Source organism: Rutilus rutilus (genome assembly GCF_951802725.1).
Source record: "Rutilus rutilus genome assembly, chromosome: 7".
NCBI lineage: Eukaryota > Metazoa > Chordata > Actinopteri > Cypriniformes > Leuciscidae > Rutilus > Rutilus rutilus.
The window spans coordinates 24453832-24468695 of record NC_140221.1 but is presented as its reverse complement, the minus strand read 5'-3'; the positions used below and the strand labels follow the sequence as shown (position 1 = coordinate 24468695).

General features: G+C 37.8%; 2 protein-coding genes across 4 annotated transcripts; one reads left to right on the top strand and one right to left on the bottom strand.

Annotated features, from left to right (window-relative positions):
- The first annotated feature begins 1405 nt into the window (after positions 1-1405).
- On the top strand, positions 1406-12289 carry mogat3b (monoacylglycerol O-acyltransferase 3b). 3 transcript variants are annotated; one of them, XM_084413260.1, is made up of 9 exons: positions 1406-1669; positions 3839-3934; positions 4029-4136; positions 8564-8634; positions 8766-8970; positions 9054-9228; positions 10298-10482; positions 10595-10738; positions 11320-12289. In XM_084413260.1, exons 1-9 carry the CDS (start codon positions 1654-1656, stop codon positions 11346-11348), a joined length of 1029 nt encoding a protein of 342 aa, XP_084269386.1. In that variant the 5' UTR covers positions 1406-1653; the 3' UTR covers positions 11349-12289. The 3 variants fall into 3 exon arrangements, with proteins under 3 accessions (XP_084269386.1, XP_084269387.1, XP_084269388.1); XM_084413261.1 differs by having other exon boundaries at positions 1513-1669; positions 3845-3934; XM_084413262.1 differs by lacking the exon at positions 11320-12289 and having other exon boundaries at positions 1513-1669; positions 10595-10873.
- znhit1 (zinc finger, HIT-type containing 1) lies at positions 11849-14404 on the bottom strand. Its single transcript, XM_084413263.1, has 5 exons — positions 14325-14404; positions 13913-14083; positions 13723-13802; positions 12890-13059; positions 11849-12507 (listed from the first exon to the last, which is right to left on the bottom strand). The coding sequence occupies exons 1-5, from the start codon at positions 14344-14346 to the stop codon at positions 12486-12488; spliced, it is 465 nt and encodes a 154-aa protein (XP_084269389.1). The 5' UTR covers positions 14347-14404; the 3' UTR covers positions 11849-12485.
- Between the last annotated feature and the right edge of the window lie 460 nt (positions 14405-14864).

Here is a 14864-nt window from a genome sequence, read left to right as displayed (position 1 = left end):
TTCCAGAGCGGCTTATATCCGGTCTCTCCATGCCACAGGTGTTCGTCATTTGCACTTGACCTACTTACGGTCATCATTATCATCTACTTTCAGCTCGTCTCCTTTCTCTCTCTCCCGTTACAGACTTTGCTGAACCACGCCCCCCTTGCCACAATGTTAAAAGGGAAATCTACCAGCAATAACTATTAGTGAACAACTTTTAAGTCAGATCTTTTTTGCCGAATCAGTTAAACTGGCATGCACAAAATTGGTCTAAACAATTCGTTATCAAGACAGACTGAGTCAGATGTTAAATGTAACCTATATCAATGTTCAGATGTAATCTAAATGTTGGTTTATATTTAAATGTTCAATGGAAAGATAAAAATGATGTCTTATCCAATTATCTATATCCTAAATTCAGGGCTAAATATACATTACCAACCTTTGATTGACACCAACCAGAGGGGTGAAGCACAGACTATAGTTAAAAGAATTGTGCACTTCAACAATTGTCAAAGACAGATGCTTGGCTTGTCCATACAAACCCAGAAGTATACGCGACCCGATGCTGCAAATTGCTTCATGGGCACATTGTCAGATGACAACTTTTGAACCAGCTGCAGCCTGATGATCACTCTGCAACCACAAGAAAATTGTCATGATTTTACATTTTAAGTGCTTTATAAATATCTATTTCCTAGTATCTCCTTAAGCACACAAGTAAGTAGCTAGAGAGACTGGGTTCTTAATGTTTCACACATGTACATTAATACAATTGGGATTGGTCAGGTTGCTTCACAAATTTTAATTCAAAGTTACTTTGGGAAAATCTCATCAGTCTCAATCTGTCTCTAAGCCAAAAAAAAAAAAAAAAAAAAAAAAAAATAGAGTTATTGTATTTAATTAGGCTATTCTTTTTTTCACCCCTGAATGGAACATGACACTAGACAAATGAAAGATATTAAATAAATGAAAGATACTGATGAAAGATATTGATAGCTACATAGCAAAAATATTGATCTATAAGGTAATTAAATATGAATAGTAATATAAAGAGAAAAAAAACAGGGTTGGACTCGTTACAAAAGAGAGATTACAATACATTTCCTATGAGCTCTTCATGAAGCAACAAGTCGCAAGCACTAAGCAATACTTAGGAACTAAGCAACATTTTTCAAATGCAGCGGTAGAGCACGCGCACACACACAGTCAAGTCGCTCCTCCTACAGCTGTCTGACGCGGCCACGCGCGCGAGGATCGTTCGTACATTCAACCAAATCGCGACGCTGGCCGTACCGGGTCGTGAGAAATCTTACGACCCCATGTAGGCTATTATTCGGGCATAAGAGTAGGCGCTTGTGGCGTTTTCGTTGCCTAGGTGTGACAGCAAAGAATCAAAATGCTTTCTTCACTGTTTAAGAACGATTCATGTTAAAGCAAATGGTGATTTAAACGGCTTTCAGTCATGCGGACGCGGATTCATATGTGGCTGGAGATAAACACAAGATAGCCCACATACATTTACAATGACGCGATTAGAAAGCGTATCGCTATCTGTTTGACCAATTGAACCGATCAAAGTGCAAACAAGAGAAACGCGAGGCTTGTTCAGTCAGAGAAGGTGAGGAAGAGGAATCGTTTGCTACAGGGATCACTAAAATTGACCACTTAATGGGCACAGATAACGGTAGGCTCACGCAAATGTCAGTACTGTAAAATGATTTGACGGGAGAATGATATAACATTTGATTATTTATTTTTAAACGCAGCTTTAACCGCAAAGTGTATACGTTTATGTCTGTATTAAGCAAATCTGGTTAAACATTAGGCCCAAATGTTTAAATATTATCAATTTGTTAGTCTGTCATAACACTAAATGTTGCAAGTAGGCCTATGTACCTAGCAGCCTCCATATAAGGTAACTTATTTTCCAATTTAAAATAAATCCAACCGCGGATTTGAATTGCTGAAAGGTAATAATGTGGGGTCAGAATGTCAGATTGTCCAAATTAAAAAAATGTGCTTATTGTCATATTACACTGAAACAAGTTTTCAAATTTCACGTTTTCATGAAATACTTCTATTTAATGATTAATAGGGATATTTTGGGATAAATATATACATTAACGATATAATGTTGATGTTCATTTATTTGAAGTAGCCTACAATCTGCTTTGTGATGCTGATAAGCACCATAAAGACAGGTTGTAAAAATAGAAAGCCACATGATGAATTAAAGTTCATCAAGATTGGCATTTTTATTTGTAATTATCTAATTAACTGTATAGGCAGCATACATTACCCACAAAATACCATCAGGGTAACAGTACAAACACAAACTTAATACTAAACATAAAATGTCACAAAACATTATAATGTATATATAATATAATGTATAGGCTATAACTGATTAAGACAAAATCAAAGTGCACAAGTAGATGTAATGAGTCACAAGAATTTCTGGAAACATCTTTTTACAGATTTTCACAGTACATTAAGTGATTTTTACTATTAAAATACATCAAGTATTTATATATTATAATTTATAATGATAATTCATACTTAATTTAACAGTAACATTTTATTTATTCTTTAAATATAATTTTTCACGGTGTCTGGTAAGACAACTTACAGTTAACCAATTTCTGAATATTGTTGTAACGAATGAGTAACGAATTTTGTGCTCTTGCACACATCCCAGGTGCAACAAAAGGTCCCGGCTCACTGCTGAACTTCAAGTTGCACTTTCTGTTCACTGTTACTGAATTATTAAAGGGATAGTTGAATGAAGCTGAAATTGATTTCATCAATTACTCACCCTCATGTCGTTCCAAACCCATAAGACCTTCGTCCATCTTTGGAACACCAAATTAAGATATTTTTGATGAAAGCCGAGAGATTTCTGAACTAGCCATAGGCAGCAAGGTCATTGCAACTTTCAAGGCCCAGAAAGGTAGTATCAGCGTAGGAGACTAACACGGAAGAGAAGAAATTGTTAAATAAAGTTGTTATTTTTGTTTGTTTTTTGCAATAAAAGGATTCTCATCGCTTTGTAACATTAAGGTTACACCACTGTTGTCACATGGACTATTTGAACGATATCTTTACTACCTTTCTGGGCCTTGAAAGCTGCAATGACGTTGCTGCCTACGGCTTGTTCAGAAACCTGAATGGGGGGGATGTTTCAATCTGAACAATTATGGCTATTAGCTGTAAACTCAAATCAACATCAAGTTAGTAGCTGTGAATAATTATCAAGATCTGCGTAACAAAAGAGCTGCTAGAATCCATTTGAAATAACTAAACAGTCCTTCTATTAGATTATACAGCGATATTATACATGCCACTAGCGTCTACCGAGACACTAAACCCATAACTACAAAAGGCCTGTAATAGAATACAATGCATCAAATGTTAGATAGCAGAAATTAAACTAAGACATTCACAGGCCATTTTTGTGTCTCCACATTTACAATATGTGGCATTTTAGTGCTAAGTTAAGGTTCATTTCTGATCTCACTGCCTACTGAACTGTGACTGCCAGATTGCCCAATGAAGGTATTTCACCTTGTATGACAGATTTACAGTGAGTGAATCTGACGGCTGAGGTCTTTGCTGCCTGCACAGGTTCAGGTCAATGGTTCAATTACTGTACTAGCGCCTGCGGTTACACATATTTTCCTAAACTCAAATGTATTAAAATTTGACAAAATGTTTTGTTTTGTCAAATTCCACTCAAATTACACAGTTCAACTGGAGTAGACATGTGATTCAGATTCAGCAGTTAAAACACTGAACAACCTTAATGTGAGACATCTCATAATGTTTCCTCTCTGTTTTATCCCTTCTTTGTCAGTTTCAGATTTAAAGAGGAAGGAGGCGAAGTCTCAATGGAAGGAGTTTATCGAGGATATCAGTGTTTTACAACTGGTGATTTCATTTCTGTTTTTAGGTGAGACCTGTTGCACCTGTTGCTTCTCATTGCCTTGTGTGTTGAAATTACATTGTAAGATTACTACCAATGCTGTATGTGTGTGTATATGCAGGAGTGTCCTGTGTCCTGTTGATGATCTACTTGATGTTCACCTCTCTGTGGCTCATCCCCATTCTCTACATCTCCTGGCAGATCTATGATTGGCAAACACCTGAGAGAGGTCAACCTATGACTACAACACACAAACACACGTGGATTGTTAAAGGGATAGGTCACCCAAAAATGAAAATGATGTCATCATTTACTTACCCTCATGCCGTTCAAAACAGGGCTGCACGATTTATCGCAATTTACATGAAATCGCACTTAAACCAATTTGGCTTACTGCGATTATTTTTGATGTGCAGCTTGTCATTGATGTACGGCTCTGTAAACGCTGCTCCATCTGAAAGCACTGAGTTTGAGTCACTTATAACGTGCATTTGAAAAATCTTTCCAAACATGAGAAGCATTTGTGAACCTCTTGTCCAACAAAAGACAACATTTAATAACATGCTTTTACTCCAAACTCACTTCATAATGACAGTTGAGCATCCTTCTATGAGATGATGTAGCTTCTTACACAGAATAAGGCAGTCGTGTGTTTATTAGTCATGTTTAATCAAAGCGTTTCAATCTTCTGTTTATTCAGCTACAGCGATAGGGATTTACTGGAATGATGTGTGCTATGGCGGGGCATATTTGGAGTGTCTGCGTGAGAGCGCCCTCTGGCGTTCAGATGGAGCAGCACTAACAAGCTACACATAAAATAATCGCAGCCTTTGCCAAATCGCGTGCAGTTTTATTGCGATTAATTGTGCAGCCCTAAAAACCTGTATGACTTTCTTCTGAGGAAAACAAAAGAAGACATTCTGGGAAATGTCTTAATGTTTTTTCCCCCCAAGTCAATGGTCACCAAACCTGTCTGGTTACCAACATTCTTTAGTTCCACAGAAGAAAGAAAGTCAGACAGATTTGGAACAACATGAGGGTGAGCAAATGATCACAGAATTTTCATAGGCAGCAACTAACGATTATTTTGATAATCGCTTAGTTGGACTATTATTTCTTTGATTAATCGGACTTAAAAAAAGGCCAATTTTCTTTTTTTACTTATTGACAAAACATACTATTATACATACTGCCCAATGCTATCCTTCGAACAAACCTGCCAACTGAATGCTATGATAACATATATAGTGAATGTATCTAGATGCAAAAGAGCGAACAGGGTTATAAAGGAAAAGGACAGTTTAAATCCCTATTAAAAATGAATAAAAAATGAAATAAAAAATGAAGATAGTAATAAATAAAAACACGAACTCCGTGTTAACAGATAATAGGAATGCTCTGCAGGAACACACACATTCACTCTGAACACAGTAAACTGTTGCTGTCATTTCTTTATCCTGTAAATGTAAAGAAAAGTCTGAAAATATTCAATTACATGCAGTTACCCATTACAGTTAGCCTACCACTCCCATAAAATACTTGAATTACATGTTGACTTTTAAACCTAATCCTCTGTTTGACGCGCACTGATTCATTAAAGTCTAAATTTAACGCAGTCTGTCAGGACGAACCTTCATGCAAAATGGAAATATTTTGTGTGAATTTGTAATACTTACAGATAAGGATATAACTGTAAAATGAAAGTTTTGCGCCGATGAAAGATGAAACACATGACTTGGCAGTTAACATTTATTATCCTTGGGATTCCTGAAAACTCAAAACTTTTATGTTTTTCATGAGGAACTGTCATTACTTCTTATTGTTAAAATGAATGAAGGAAAAGAATGCCTTGATCTTATGTACTTTGATTGAGGATCTTAAACTTGCTGAGAAACTTGCTAGTCTTTTATTTCTTGAATTTTTATTTTTTATTTCTATATATTTTCTTTATCTTATGCTATGATGCTCGTCTGTTGTCTGATTAAAGGGCCCCTATTATGCTATTTTAAAGTTTCCTAATGTTGTTGAGGAGTCTCCTACAACATGTTTACATGCATCAAAGGTAAAAAAAACTGTTTAATTTCCTCATAATATACACTGCACATCATCACATTTTCAATGACTCTCAAACGACTCATCAAATGAATCAATCTCTCTAAATCCCTCCTTTCCGCGATATACTCTGCTCTGATTGGCCAGACAGCTCAGTCTGTTGCGATTGGGCTACCGTGTACAGCGCGTCGAAAACAAAACCGCCAATTGCCATAACAATGTCAGCTCTGCTTGTCCTGAGGCTTCCTACACCGTAAACTAAACACAGTAACGAACAATGACGTCGATTTTACCATATCAATGCGAGCGTGAGTCCGATGATGAAACACTGGAAGAACTAGTTCTCGAGCACAACGTTTCTCAGTGATGAACACTACTCAGTTTGAGGTACATTATGAGATGTTGCAACTGTAATTCCTCACCATCAGCATTAACAAGTGCATGTCCATCAGCAAACCAATTATTTTACTTGTACTAATTTATTTACCGAATATTTTTCTAATACATTGCGGTGAACATGTGGAAACTGTATCAATAACAGTGCATGTATACACAGTTATAGATAATCGTGGCCCACAACTGATCAGCAGAAGTATTTCACTAAGACAGTGATAACGTGAGTTAGCCAGTTAGCAGGAGACCTACACAATATAAAACTCAAAACAAAATATTTTGAACACCATCTTTCAAGAGCAAGCGGTTTGCGAATCCTGCATTGAACTCCGAGATTTGAGAAGTAGTCGTCAGTGAAATAAAGGGAACACAGCAAAAGTTTGGGTAGTGAAAAAAAAAAACTGGCTTTACCTTCACATTGTAGAGCACAGCGTCTTCTCGACATGATGCTATCCAGTATCCACAGGAATCAGCTGCCGGTTTCAAGTTTTCCCAGGTGTCTGCACCCAATAAGTGGGCGGGCAATATTCTAATGTTTCGTCTTGATGTCACAACGAAACGGCTTATGACTCCTTTGAAAAACGATTAATTTAATTGACTCAGAGTTTACTCTTTTGAAAGACAATAACTTTATATATGGAACACTTTCAGATTTAAAGGAGACATATCATGCTTTTAAATAGTTCCTTTTTACATATAAATCATACATTTGTAGTCTATTATAAAGCGGAACTGCAATGCTTGGGTCTGAATTCTTCATTATTATAGCTCCACAGGCCCCTTTTCTACCCCTTTTCTGGTGTGCGTTTAACTCGTTTTGGTGCGGTCTCTTTAAATACAATTGAGACACTTCATACCCCGCCCCCTCTCCAGGTTGCAGAGGTTCAACTCCACCCCGTTCGGCCATTTTTGTAGTTTGATAGCAGAGATACGATTATCTAGCGGCACAGAAACTTTTTATTCACACGTTATTAACAAAATGTCAACAACGGAAGACTTGTCCAGCCAGCCTTACATGTTCGAGCCAGAGTCAGAGTCAGAGTCGGAGTCGGAGCGAGATGAAAATGAACACGACGAACCTGTAGAACAACGTCTTCATATGGATGTATCGCACTGGTGTGTTACTGTATTTACACATGAAACTTTGGCCTTCCGACCTTTTACCACCGTGTCGATTTATTTTGATTAATATATGCGAGGGAGAGAGAACAAGACAGCGTCTAGTTTGGAGACGGTGATGTCTTGTTTACACTTTCGCCTGGCTCTGAAGAGAGAGAGTGAGCGCGCGCGCGACCGGGTCTCTCTCTCTGCTCGTTCTTTCAGTTAAACATGCGCCCTTGTCACAAGCGCGGCAGTTTATCTACATTAGACGGTGTAATGAAGCGTGTGGGTTACTACATCCAACAACCGAACATTTTAACTTACCCTCTCGTAACTTCTGCATCCTTTAGCTTGGACTACAAAATTGCAGCGAGAAATAAAAATGGCGGATTGCTCGAAGTGTTGGGCTGGAAGTCAATGTCCTTATTTGGCAGTTCCGCTGCAAATACTGTGACGTAATAGTTCAAAAAACGTCATAGATAACAGAAAAATCGGAACAGGTTGAAAAATATGACCAAAACAGAATATAAAGATATCAACGAAGCACCTGAAGAGAATAATTTCATATTTTCTGTACTTCTAAACACTCCAAATATACAACAAAATGCATTTAAGGGCTAAAAAAGTGCATTTGCCATGATATGTCCCCTTTAAAACTTTGCAGGATGTTTTCATTCACTTAGAGCTATGTTACACACTACATGAAAGGTTATTTTCAAAAATCCATAATAGGGGCCCTTTAAAACATTTCATATTGTACCAGGCCAACATGGTTAAACATTACGCTAATGCATCAGCTAGAAGCCTAAAATCAAGAATTCTCATGTTTTGGGCTGCTTGGATCATATACCTTTCCAGCAGCAGCTCACTCTGTTTCCTCCACTATTTTTGGACACATTTTGTCCATAGAAAGACGCGACTAATCGATAATGACATTCGTTGTCGATGATTTTCATTATCGATTTTTATCGATTAGTTGTTGCAGACCTATAATTTTCCAACTAAATTCACAGGTTGACCTAAGATCAATTCAATTTTAAATATAAAAGAGCTTTCATTGTCTGATAGAATTGAAAAAAAAAAAATGCTAATGATTTATATGTCCACTAGGTGGCAGAAGAACAAAGTTTGTGAGAAACTGGGAAGTATGGAAACACTTCCGAGACTATTTTCCTGTGAAGGTAAATAACACAATCATTATACCCAGTTACTGAAAAAAGACATCAGTTGTTTTCAGCCTCACCTCTTGAATCTTCTCTGTCTCCTACCCTTGCTGTTCTCTCTCTCTCTCTTTGACTCGCTATTCCTTCAGCTGGTAAAGACTGCTGAATTAAATCCCAGTAAGAACTATGTTTTGGGTTGTCACCCTCATGGCATCATGTGTGTGGGAGCATTCTCATGCTTCAGCACAGACCGTAACGGATTTGCGGAAACCTTTCCTGGAATACGCTCCACGCTTGCAATCCTGGCTGGACTTTTCCGCCTTCCTCTCTTCAGAGAATATGTTTTGTGTGCAGGTCAGTAAAAAAAATAGCTACAGCAGAACTCAATGAGAGAGACAAGAAAACAAAGTGTTTCTCCTACTATTTCTCATTTTCAGGTCTGTTGCCTGTCAGTAAGGAGAGTTTGGATTACTTGCTGAGCCGTACTGGTGTGGGTAACGCTGTGGTCATCATCATTGGTGGGGCAGAGGAATCACTTACCTCGTCTCCAGGAATAAACACTGTAGTCATGAAACACAGGAAAGGCTTTGTACGACTGGCCCTTAAGCATGGGTGAGAAAGAGACAAGAAGATTGAGCACCAGTTTATTGAAATAAAAAGCCCTAGTTTAAACCAGTGGTTCTCAACCAGGGCCTTGGGAAAAACTAGTTTCATTTAACTATTATCTCATTTCTGACCCCTCTCCCAAATGCTCTAAATCAGTGGTTACCTTTCTGATTCCAATAGCTCCTAAAATTTGTGACTTCAAGGTCGCCCATTGTCAAATATGATATAAAAGACCACCAAGATGTTTCTGGTGCTTCTGCTGTAATAACAAAGCTGCTCATTTTCAAACTTTTTTATTTACAAAAACTATGAGAGGTAATTATATTGAAATAATTATAATTGCATTCCATAATTTCAGAATTTTTAATTTTATATATTTATTATATGTTTTATAACCATTGAATTTACGTAACACTTTGGTAATTTGCAATTGCATTTTTAAAATGTATTTATTTATTTTGTCTCACAAATAGCAACTAATCTAAACTACTCAGCTATTCTAATTGATACTCTATAAAATATTCTAGAGCATCACTTTATATTCATTATAAAAATTTCCATGACTTTTCCAGGTCTATAAATCATACTTGTGAATTTCCCTCAAGACCATGAGAACCTTGTTTCTTAAATAAAAATGACAGTTATTGAGGGAACAAACTAAAATAAGTACAATGACAGCATACATTTTGCTGAGTATATATTTGCAACTTATTTGCATACAGTATGTTATTTTAAAGCTTGATTTGTCTTATTTTATATAATTTTAAGCTTTGAAAGTTTGCTGACTCCCCTTAGTCGGCCCTGCCCCCAGGTTGAGAGAAACTGCTCTAAACAGAGAATGGCAACAATTTTAACTAGAAAGACAGGAGATAGAGACAGTAATGGAGAAATCATGGAAATCAATTGGTAAAAAAAAATTGTGGGAAGTTGGGAACCCTGGAAATTTCAGCAATAGCAACTTGAAAGGTGAAATAAAATGTACACATATTGTAAGCAGCAACTGCCAACTTAATACATACTTTTCACTTTCACGTTTGACTTGACTGCACAATACATTTTTTTGCTGTGTACTCAGGGCTGACCTGGTTCCTGTGTACTCCTTTGGTGAGAACGAGCTGTTCCCGCAGGTGGTTCTGTCTGAGGGCAGTGTGGGTCGACGGCTGCAGGCTCTTTTTAAGCAGATTGTGGGTTTTGCTCCTTGTCTCTTCACTGGGGGGCGCTGGCTGCTTCTGCCATTCAGACGTCCTGTCACAACCGTGGGTCAGTTCGAAAGATTTCTCAAATTATTTTTCTGGTTGCGACACTAACCAATCTGTCTGCTGCTGAAACGGTGAACTGTTGTATGATTGCAACGTTCCTTTTTGTCTTCCAGTGGGCCATCCCATTACAGTGCCACAGGTTGACAGTCCATCTCAGGAACAGGTGGATCATTACCACAGTCTATACATGAAGGCTCTGTCTGAACTTTTCCACAGACATAAGACCAGCTGCGGACTGGCAGAAACACACGAGCTGCGCTTCATATAGAAATTATGGAAAACACAAAGTTAAAGCTGCAGTCGGCAAGTCTGGCAGATTGAGTGGACTTAGGCCAAATTTTGAATGTTTACAACTCTCATGCCCCTCCCCCGCTACCACCGAGCACCCTCCCATCGAGTTCGTGCTCGTCTGTGTGTGCGCACCAGATTTTCTGTGAGCGCGCCCGTCTCATCAGCATCAATCAACACCATGGAGTACTCGGAGGTATTGATGCCCTGGCTAATCTACCCATAGATATCAATTATTGCTAACGTCAATTATACTCTAAATGATCTTATTTGATTTGTTAGAGTTAGAGTTTTGAAAGCGAGACACATGTCTCGGATGAAGACTATACCCCCCCGGGCCGTTTCTCCACTCCAGCGAACTTCAGGCGTGTGCATGTGATATTTTAACGTGCGCGAGGGGGTAGGGGGATCTGTGGCGTGTGCACGAACTGTGATTGACAGTCAGATCTCACACAGCCCTGCGCTGATTGGACCAAAAGAACCAGGTTGTTCTGTCGGAGCATAGTGTCGGTTTCTGTGAATATGATCAAAAAATTCTTGCCGACTGCAGCTTTAATGAAACAACTGTCTGGAAAATAATGTGGGACAGGTACAAGAAGAGGAAAATGTACTTATTTTTGTACTGATGCCATGTGAATGTTTTAGCTTTTTAGAACTTTTCCAAAATTATGCTCCAAGCACAAAATGAACCAAATGAATGAATGCAATTTGGGCTCTAAATCACAATAATGCTCTATTCATATTGAACTGTATATGTGCCTTAACAGAACATACAGAAAAGAAATCAAATGATTGCTCACCTTCATCACAGTACTTGCATAGTTTTGAAGTTATTCCTGCTGAAACACTAGAAATGTAATATTAGTGCTCATCATAGATGTATGTATGAAGAGAATTTGGGGGCGGTTATAGTATGGAATGATTACAGTTCAGAATTATTTTAATATCGGATGCATGGAGGATTTCGAAATGTATTTGGTTTTGGATGCTTTTACCTTAAATTCGTCGGTGGCATTTATAATCACAAAGTCTTAAAAGTACCTCTCAATTTATGCCAAATGGATCATAAAACCAGCACATTTTTACCACTTCTAGTCATTTATTTGTTTCAGACAACAACATTTTATAACAATAAGATAAACAATTATGTACATATATTTACATACAAAAGCTTGAAGAATACTTTGCGTTGAATTACAAAACTTCATATACAAATACCATTGTACCTGCTGTAGGTTACTTTAATTATGATAAAAGAAATCCCTGAATAAGCATGTTGTTTTTAATAGAACATGTTTTAGCTTTTGTAGCCATAATGCCTTTTCTTTCTGCCAATTGGGGAGATTTATTCCAAAAACACTTAAATTGCAGTTTCCACTGTCATTCTTTATATATTTAAGAACAAGCTTATTTGCCACAGAATTAACTCTGATTACAAAACTTCAACAGCTGTTTTTTTTGTGTGTGTGTTTGGCAAATGTTCTATCCATTTCATCTGATTAAATGGACTTTCAATTGTTATTTGTTGTACAGAGGGGTGCATGACCGATAGTTATTTTAGCATCCAGACCCAGGACTGCTAGTAATATATGCCTCAATAGGTTTATTTTGCAGGTAAATAGCTGTGATGCTTTCTAGGAACATAAGCTTGTAAGAGTGCAGTATGACCCATAAGTTTGCTTTGCTTTTGGTAGGAGTTCAGGACAGATGAACCGATCATACCGTCCACTTTAGACACCTGAAAAGACAAGGAGCACAATTTAACACATTTATTCTTGCCTAGTCCTATCAGTTTACCATATTGGTGTTTAATCTTGACCGGTCATTATTTACTCACCCTCATGTCCTTCCAAACCTGTATGACTTTCTTTATTTCTAGAAAAACATTCCTCAAAATGTTTTCCACAGAAAAAAAAAAAAAAGTCATACAGATTCGAAATGAGTTTTTATTTTAAGGGTGAAATGACTATTAATATGTCTGTGTCATCTTTCCTTTTGGTGTCTGTGTGCAGTAACAAAATTGAGTAGTCTTCTTGTGTAAGTTGTGTTACTATTATCTGGTATCACTTTTGAGGAAGTGTGTTGCCTTCCAGCCACACATGCATGAGCGAGTGTGTTACCTGGTCTCGTGGTGTGTACCTAAACATCGGACACAGCAGTAGCGAGATCCACACGACACACAGGTGTAGTTTGAAGGGAAGCCGCACACTGCACAGAAATGACGCTGAGGAAACTTAGAGGGCTCAGCACATGCAGTCAGATAGTTCGGACCCTCACTAACACTCAAGTCCTGGAAGAAGAAGAAGAAAAAGAAAAATGTGTAAGAGGGTGAATGGCACGGAAATATTTTCAGGACTCCAAAAAGAAAAGAAAAGTAGCAGCTGCAGCCTAGATTTAGAATTAATCATAAGTTTACATTGTGAGATTGTTAAATTATGCCCTGGAATTTCACTTTTGAAGATTTATTTTTACATCCATACTGTCATAACAGTAACTTTTATTCAAATGCTACCATGATTTATAAGTAATTTATCATTTTAAAGGAATAGTTCACTCAAAAATGAAAATGATCATTACTCACCCTCAAGTTGTTTCAAACCTGTAGGAGTTTCTTTCTTCTGTTGAACACAAAATGAGATATTTTGAACAATGTTGGTAACCAGTACCCAATCACTTCCATTGTAGGAAAAAAAAAAACTTTGGAAGTCATTGACAACCGTCAACTATCTGGTTACCAACACTCTTCAAAATATCTTATTTTGTGTTCAACAGATGAAAGAAATTCATACTGGTTTGGAAAGACCTGAGGGTGAGTAAATGATGATAATGTTTTAATTTTTTTTTTTTTTGCGGTTTCTTTTGGGGTTCCGTAACATTCACCATTAAAAAGTGAGGGGTGTGTTTGAGTTTCTCAGCACGTAGTGCTAATGAGTGAAATACGCGATTGCTTTACCTCCTCCTCCAGAAGCGTCTGGAAGTTTTTGCGGAACCTCTGTTTAAAATGATCACCCCTTGTCTTCTTCCTCCGCTTGCCTTGAAATCAAAATAAAGACAACACAACCGTCAACGTTACAGAGTCGGATAGAGTTCGATATATTTAATACGTGCAAATGGATGGGGATTGAACGATGCAAAACACCGACTCGATTCGTTGCTCTCGTCGAACTGCGGCAGCCGCTTGACGAGCTGCGGGAGGCTCGCGTGAGGGTCGTCCTGGAAGTTGTCTTTCTCGAGCGCCTCGAGCTGGCGGGTCAAACGGCGCTGGCGCGTGGCGCTGTCCAGCACGCGCCGCTGGCCGGGATCCTGCGATCGGACTGAGGAGGACAAATCATCTGAATGTGCACTACAGCTGGATTTACATGATTAACAGTTACAGAATAGGGCTGATAGTGTGATGATGCATAGCTAGGCTGTTTACATGTTCTGCTGCAAATAATAAAACACGGGGCTGGGAAGAGATTTACAAGTATTGCGTTATATTTATTTAGGCCTATTAATTTTTTTTTTTACCATGCACTATTATCAGACAACTGATACACAGGAGGGCAAACATACCGGCTATTTTCTTCTCCGCCATACCCGGAAGTTTAGTAAGAGAACCACTCTTTTTCTTGTGTTGATTTGTGGTGGTTCTCAATCTGAGTGTGTGCACTACTGACATCTAGCGAACTGGAGAGCCATGATCGGCCGGCTAAAACAGAAAACAGTGGTTCTTGACTTATTCGCCGGGGCCCACTAGATGGCCCAGTAGACTTGCAGGGGCTGTCTTACATTTATTATAAATACTCTACTACATTGTATTTAAATAACATAAGAATTAAACTGCTAAAGATCTGCTAAAAAAAGTGCATTCTCTTGAGAAAAGTAGCCTATAACCATTGAGCTCTCACGTGGATTATTTTTATTTATTTTGGTTAACAAACTGACATTTTTTAATTAGTCAGTTGGCTAACTGTCAGCAGATCAGATGATGATGATTATAGCATGTTACTAAATATAACTTAAAACACTGAACTTTAACTTTTATGATTTAATAAGTTAAGTATTTAATAAGTTAAAGTTCAATGTTTTAAGTTACACTATGATGCATATAGG